The 8208-nt window shown below is 34.3% G+C and overlaps 1 protein-coding gene across 1 annotated transcript in view; it reads left to right on the top strand.

The window, feature by feature from the left end:
• The window catches only part of ROBO1 (roundabout, axon guidance receptor, homolog 1 (Drosophila)), a 415298-nt gene that overhangs the window by 262554 nt on the left and 144536 nt on the right, over nt 1-8208 (top strand). Inside the window, exon 3 of the mRNA XM_008574166.1 lies at nt 3067-3224. Within this exon, the coding sequence (XP_008572388.1) occupies nt 3067-3224 (158 nt within the window). The remainder of the gene's footprint in view (nt 1-3066; nt 3225-8208) is intronic.

Raw genomic sequence — 8208 nt, forward strand, 5'->3', positions numbered from 1 at the left:
AACTGCAGTTTAACACCTTTTTAAGTGATTTCTACTTGGATATACTATATATGTTACTTGCACTTTTTTCAAATCAATATTAAACCTTCTTTTTGAAAATTTAGTTTTGAGTTTTAGAATTTTATACTATTCCAATTAACAAACATTAAAAAATATGCACTTTGATTAATAGAGATTCTAGAGGAGAAAGGAAAGCTTATTAAAAAGATCTGTACTTGGGAACGTTTATGGATGCCGTTGGTTTTTCTGCTAATATGCTGCCAATCATTTGAATTTGACTTTTATTTCAGTGACTTAAAAATACACATGAATTAAGAAAATTAAGCAATTTGACTAAAAGTTCATACTATTTTTTCACCAAAAGGAAATGTTCAGGATAAGTATAAGGAAGAAAAAACTGCCCTTACAGAAGAGAGAAAATAAAATCTTAAATTCATAACTTTATGCAGGATTGCCTATAGCAAAAGACAATACTGGGACTTTATGCTTTACAGCTGCAAAAATAATTACATGAGCATTATCTAAGCAACAATCTTTAATGGATTACATTTTGTGAGCTTTTCATTATATGCTGTAAAAGCCCAAATAACCTAATTAATGGGAAAAAAAAACACTTGATTTTTCTGAGTTAGACCTTTGATATTTTTGTGAGACATTTTATTATTCATTGGTTTATTTGAGATTATGANCCCTAATTAATGGGAAAAAAAAAAAACACTTGATTTTTCTGAGTTAGACCTTTGATATTTTTGTGAGACATTTTATTATTCATTGGTTTATTTGAGATTATGATCTCAATTTGTAAATAAGATATAGTATTACAATCTTGGTTTTAAGCTTACTGCATAGAAAAATTGTGCAATTTATTTACTTTTATTTGAAAAGTGTTTTACTTTTGGGTGTTTCAAGGGTGTTAAAACTTTTCAGAGGTGTTATCATAGATTAATAATGTGATCCAGCACAGGCACATATTGCTTGTTAATTCATTTGCTTTTTCTGTAAACTCTACATTTCATTTGTGACACATTTTTAACACCTAATAATAATATAAGCTTATAAAATAGTGGAAGTCTTTATACTCTGTTATTTTATTATGTGGTAACAGTAGCTGGATTTTCATATCTATAAGGTCTAGCTTTGTATATGTTTTATTAAGAGTGCGCAGTATTGAAGTTAAAATTATAACAGTTTGGTGCGATCATATTTCCTTTTCTTTTTCCCTATACTGTTGTTTCCAAAGGCAACGAAACAAGTCTCCTCTTTCAAGCAGTATTTTCCAAGTGTTAATATAGTTATATTGTGCCCAAGTTGTTTCAATTTGCAGATTAAAAAATAGGGTTTTTTTTTTTGAGAGGATATTATGGCTTACTCAGATGTATGTACATACTTAGTTGGTATTGAGGAAGGAAAAGTAAAGAATTGCAAGAGAAAAATATAGGTTTTTGTAAGCCTCTAAACTTGGTTGAGGTTTTGAAACCAAAATTTAAGAGTGATTTTTGAAATAACAGTTTGAGCATAAGTTTTTTACATTGTAGTACCCCCTCCATAAAAATATTTGTAAATGCCATTGGAATAGAAAGACATCCATTCCTGTACAAAATTGTAGTATCAAATATTCACTTTGATAGACTTTAAAAGATAAAAAAAACATTTATCCCTCCAAATCTATGCACTTACCATATGAATAAACACTTTAAGTATCATATTAAGTTAGGTTACTAAAGTGGTACACATTTTATGACACAATGGATCAAGGAAAATGGGGTAGGGGAAAGATAACTATGTATTAGATTTTCCATTGAAGTCTGTATCTCCATCTTGTTTTGTAAATAAGGAAACAGAGTATTAAGTAATGTGTTCAAGAGTACATGTCTAGTAAACAACAAGGTTGTGATTTAAGACTGACCGATCCCAATTAATTCATGATCTCTTGATGTTAACGAGATACTAAGCATAATTCTACTGTATGAACTATTTTTGAAATACATGTTTGGTTTATTTTTCACATTTTATTCCAATAGTTACAAAGTGAATAATACAGCTCGTTTTATGGTATGTTAATATTGTATTAGTATCCAATTGAGATTACAGTAATGGATTGTTTCCTCCTTTAAAATGTAAGATTAATAGTGAAAATGGGGCTAATCTTCTCCTGAATAGGTTTAAGAATTAAATGAGATCATGCACAACAGGAAAAAAAAAAAAGAAAAGCCTCAACAACTTGGAACATAAAAAGAGCTATTGGTAGAAGTGCTGTTGTCAGTATTGGTGCCTTCTAACACTTTCACTGATAACGGAAAATCAGACAATGATTTTGAATGTGGTTGCTCTGCAAATATCTCTAAAGTTTTTATAATGAACTTATTTAAATTATAATGATTACATAATCTTATACACTAATTTTACATAGCTGTAAAATATCTCAATTAAATGCATGTTGATGCTTGGAAGTGTCTTTATTTTTTGATTAAATATTTTTGTTTTTATGCATATGAGCGTATTTCAAAAATTTGTAAAAAATTGACTTTATAAATGTTTTCATGAACTTTTTGCAGACCCCTCATATATAATTCACTTAATTATAGAAAGCATCATCTCTAGGTGTCAAACAGGTAAAAGGAGGATTCAGTTTTACTCATTAGCAAATGGGTGAGAAAAATGAAGGCAGTGGGCAGAAAAAATGCAAGTTAAAGATAAGCCGAAGGCTAACTGGGAGAGAGCACTAAGCAGCAGAATAGATTTGACAGCTGGCCTATGACGAATATGAAATTCTTGTGTATGCTTAAGGTCACACATCTTTATTAAACTGCAGATGTGTGTAAGTAGATATAGATTCCTTTTTTTTTTTTTTTTTGCAGCTGGCCAGTACAGGGATCCGAGCCCTCGACCTTGGTGTTGCAAAGCTGTGCTCTAACGAAGTGAACTAACTAGATATAGATTCTTAAAGTTGTATTGCCATAACTGTTAGTAGTAGTTTATTATAATAAATGTCTCTTTTGCTGAAGTTCAGAGATAAGGATTGTATGCATTTCCATTTAGTGTAATAATATAATCTTGTTCCTACAGTACTACGGGATGACTTCAGGCAAAACCCTTCCGATGTCATGGTGGCAGTAGGGGAGCCTGCAGTAATGGAATGCCAGCCTCCACGAGGCCACCCAGAACCCACCATTTCATGGAAGAAAGACGGCTCTGCCTTGGATGATAAAGACGAGAGAATAACTGTGAGTATTTAATTCAACTGCAAGGAACATTTGTAGGTCTAATTGTACATGTCTTAACCCTGAGAAAGAGAAAAATGGAGTAGATTCTTTAAAGGCTTGCAACAGCTCCTATTTTCAGTTCTTCTTTTTAAATAAATATATTTCAATTCTCCCTGTGTTGATATGAAAATCAGTGAGGAAAATGCATGGCATTTAGTTTAGAGATTAGTAAAATTTATATGTTAATGTCTTAGAGTTAACATTTTTATCTACAACTTAATTATTATCATAACTCAGGGCTTGTAACATCTCCATGTGTTACAGTGAAGACTATTTATTTAAAAAAAAAATCAGTTGTATAGTATGTTTCCAGAGGGTGCCCTAAGTCAGTTCAAGAGTTTTTATGTCTCTTTCTCCCTTTTAATTGGCTTTTCTATTCAATGGAGTTCAAAATTGTTTCTGAAAGATAAAACCTCCTGAAAGATAGTTAATGATGAATTTATCTCATTGCAAAATAAAAGCATGTGGCTAGATTATTGGATTTCAAATTCCTGCTCTGATATACGTAGAGAGTTATGCGATCAGTTGTAAATCATGATGCATTTTCTTCTTGACAGCAGTGGTTGTATGTGACTTCATTGCTTGTTGTCTTGTAAGGTGTTTACTAAAGCATCTCAGTCAACGAGCTCTCATTGATTTTATAATTGTACGATATTCCCTTTCAGTTTCCTTTGTTCTGCACACACTGACATCTGTAATTTGTGAATTCTTTGGCCAAGATTTGAAGTTCCCTAGGAGAACATGTGTGTGAGGAAAAGGTCACTGGTAAATTTGTAGAAGAGCAAAGTTATAACAGAGACCACCTAAAGCTAATAAATGCTTGTGCTATTTCTGAACAACCAGTTAGCAGGTTAGCATGATAATTAAATAGTGAGAAAAGTAGAGANAAAAAAAAAAAAGAAAAGCCTCAACAACTTGGAACATAAAAAGAGCTATTGGTAGAAGTGCTGTTGTCAGTATTGGTGCCTTCTAACACTTTCACTGATAACGGAAAATCAGACAATGATTTTGAATGTGGTTGCTCTGCAAATATCTCTAAAGTTTTTATAATGAACTTATTTAAATTATAATGATTACATAATCTTATACACTAATTTTACATAGCTGTAAAATATCTCAATTAAATGCATGTTGATGCTTGGAAGTGTCTTTATTTTTTGATTAAATATTTTTGTTTTTATGCATATGAGCGTATTTCAAAAATTTGTAAAAAATTGACTTTATAAATGTTTTCATGAACTTTTTGCAGACCCCTCATATATAATTCACTTAATTATAGAAAGCATCATCTCTAGGTGTCAAACAGGTAAAAGGAGGATTCAGTTTTACTCATTAGCAAATGGGTGAGAAAAATGAAGGCAGTGGGCAGAAAAAATGCAAGTTAAAGATAAGCCGAAGGCTAACTGGGAGAGAGCACTAAGCAGCAGAATAGATTTGACAGCTGGCCTATGACGAATATGAAATTCTTGTGTATGCTTAAGGTCACACATCTTTATTAAACTGCAGATGTGTGTAAGTAGATATAGATTCCTTTTTTTTTTTTTTTTTGCAGCTGGCCAGTACAGGGATCCGAGCCCTCGACCTTGGTGTTGCAAAGCTGTGCTCTAACGAAGTGAACTAACTAGATATAGATTCTTAAAGTTGTATTGCCATAACTGTTAGTAGTAGTTTATTATAATAAATGTCTCTTTTGCTGAAGTTCAGAGATAAGGATTGTATGCATTTCCATTTAGTGTAATAATATAATCTTGTTCCTACAGTACTACGGGATGACTTCAGGCAAAACCCTTCCGATGTCATGGTGGCAGTAGGGGAGCCTGCAGTAATGGAATGCCAGCCTCCACGAGGCCACCCAGAACCCACCATTTCATGGAAGAAAGACGGCTCTGCCTTGGATGATAAAGACGAGAGAATAACTGTGAGTATTTAATTCAACTGCAAGGAACATTTGTAGGTCTAATTGTACATGTCTTAACCCTGAGAAAGAGAAAAATGGAGTAGATTCTTTAAAGGCTTGCAACAGCTCCTATTTTCAGTTCTTCTTTTTAAATAAATATATTTCAATTCTCCCTGTGTTGATATGAAAATCAGTGAGGAAAATGCATGGCATTTAGTTTAGAGATTAGTAAAATTTATATGTTAATGTCTTAGAGTTAACATTTTTATCTACAACTTAATTATTATCATAACTCAGGGCTTGTAACATCTCCATGTGTTACAGTGAAGACTATTTATTTAAAAAAAAAATCAGTTGTATAGTATGTTTCCAGAGGGTGCCCTAAGTCAGTTCAAGAGTTTTTATGTCTCTTTCTCCTTTTTAATTGGCTTTTCTATTCAATGGAGTTCAAAATTGTTTCTGAAAGATAAAACCTCCTGAAAGATAGTTAATGATGAATTTATCTCATTGCAAAATAAAAGCATGTGGCTAGATTATTGGATTTCAAATTCCTGCTCTGATATACGTAGAGAGTTATGCGATCAGTTGTAAATCATGATGCATTTTCTTCTTGACAGCAGTGGTTGTATGTGACTTCATTGCTTGTTGTCTTGTAAGGTGTTTACTAAAGCATCTCAGTCAACGAGCTCTCATTGATTTTATAATTGTACGATATTCCCTTTCAGTTTCCTTTGTTCTGCACACACTGACATCTGTAATTTGTGAATTCTTTGGCCAAGATTTGAAGTTCCCTAGGAGAACATGTGTGTGAGGAAAAGGTCACTGGTAAATTTGTAGAAGAGCAAAGTTATAACAGAGACCACCTAAAGCTAATAAATGCTTGTTGTTCTGCACACACTGACATCTGTAATTTGTGAATTCTTTGGCCAAGATTTGAAGTTCCCTACGAGAACATGTGTGTGAGGAAAAGGTCACTGGTAAATTTGTAGAAGAGCAAAGTTATAACAGAGACCACCTAAAGCTAATAAATGCTTGTGCTATTTCTGAACAACCAGTTAGCAGGTTAGCATGATAATTAAATAGTGAGAAAAGTAGAGATGGTTGGGGTAGACAAAGTTTTAGGGACCTTGAAAGAAAATCAAGTATTTTTCCTAGATTGATCTGGAGTGGAATGAGTCTCTAAAGATTTTTATAGTTCTACAAATTGGGTAAGGATGACCCAGCTCTACTTTTAAGAGGTGCTAAAAAGTCAGATGGCAAATTTCTCCACGATTAAGATAAGAATATGTTTTTAAGGCCAAACTTGTTTATGTTGCCCTTAAAAACATATTCTAGATCTTTTAATGACCATTATTTGTAATTCCATTTTCCTATCCTAATGATTCAAACACACTGAAACCATTATTATCCCTGACATCCCTCATGTCTTTCCTGATTACATACTTTTATGTATGTTTAATACCAACAAATGACAAAATTCTCAGCACTGGAGATGCAGCATTAATGCAGCATTAAAGAAAAATGAGTGAGCACTCTTCTGGAGTTTACATTCTACTAGTGTGTATATAGACAAAACCAAAATAAATATGTATAATATACAGTATGTTAAACTATAACAAGTCATATAAAATAGTGAAGGGGGGACTGAAATTTTAAATAGGCCAATCAGAGAATGCCTCACATAAAAACCTGAAAGCACTGAGGGAAGGAACAATACAAGTATCTGGGAAAAGGGTGTTCTAGGCAGACAAAGCAGTACATTCAAAGACCCTAAGGTGGGGCATACCTAATACATTCACTAAAGAGCAAAGAGTCAGTGTGGGTTGAACAGAGTGAGCAAAGGAGAGATTTGTGGGAGATAGTGTCAGGGGGCAACCAGTAGCCAGACTGTGTAGGTTCTTACAGACATTGTAAATACTTTGGCTTTTCCTGAGTGACATGGGAAGCATCAGAGATTTCTCAGAATCCTCACTGAAGAGTGGCAATGGCAGAAGCAGCGAGACCAGCTGGGAACTTTTGCAGTACTCCAGGCGAGAGATAAATGCTGGTTTGAAGCAGTCTGTTAGGAGGGGAGGTAGTGAGCAGTGGTTAGATTCTGGGTAAACTGTAAAGCAGTAGCCAGCAGAATTTGCTAACAGATTGGATGTGGCTTGTGAGAAAAATTGAGGAGTCGAGGATTACCTTAACAGATTGGCCTGAGTTACTGAAAAGATAGGGATGCCGAGAACAGATTACAGAAGGAGAAGATTTGGGGTGGGAAGTATCAGGAGCTCAGTCTTAGACATGGTAATTTTGAAATGCTTATTAGACATCTTAGTATAAATGTCAAATAGGCAGTTGGATATATGAGTCATAAATTCAGAGTTGAGGTTGAGGCTGGAGGAAAAATTAAGTTGCGGTAGACAAACAAGTCCTCATTATTTGTAGTTCTCTTCTCCTTCTGGGCAGATGAAAAGACTCCGCTTCCTAGCTTCCTTGCTGCTGGGCAAGGGAAGACCTATTTGACTGTTTCAGCTTCATGGGTTGTGAGTGGAAGTTAAAGAAATTAAATACTTGTACTGGAGTGAGCCCTGAGTATTCTCTCTCTTTACTGCTATGCAGCCAAGGAAGCCACATGTTCTAGGTAGTGAAGTTACAACATACATGCAGGACACCCCAAGAGCCTGAGTCCCTGAGTGATGTGAGCAAAACTTTCCACCCCACAACTCTGTCTTCCCATAATGGACATGGAGAATGAATGAGAAATAAATCTTTGTTGTGTTAAGTCACTGAGAATTTCTTACCACTGCACAACCTAGCCTATCCTGATGAATATGGGAGTTGTCAGTGTGTGTAAGTTATTTAAAAAGAGGAGACTGAAATCACCAAGACAGTGATTATAGAGAGAAAGGAAAAGAGGTCCAATGCTTAGCTATCAGGAAGAGGAGGCAGAAAGAACAGTGGAAACTGAGAGGGAGCAGTCAATGAGAAGGGAAAACCAGAGGGCAGCCTAGTAAAGACTGTTTTAAGGAGGTGGCAGTGACTGAGTGGATTGCAGCTGGTAGATCA

This window comes from Galeopterus variegatus, unplaced genomic scaffold (genome assembly GCF_000696425.1).
Source record: "Galeopterus variegatus unplaced genomic scaffold, G_variegatus-3.0.2 Scaffold1006, whole genome shotgun sequence".
Lineage (NCBI taxonomy): Eukaryota > Metazoa > Chordata > Mammalia > Dermoptera > Cynocephalidae > Galeopterus > Galeopterus variegatus.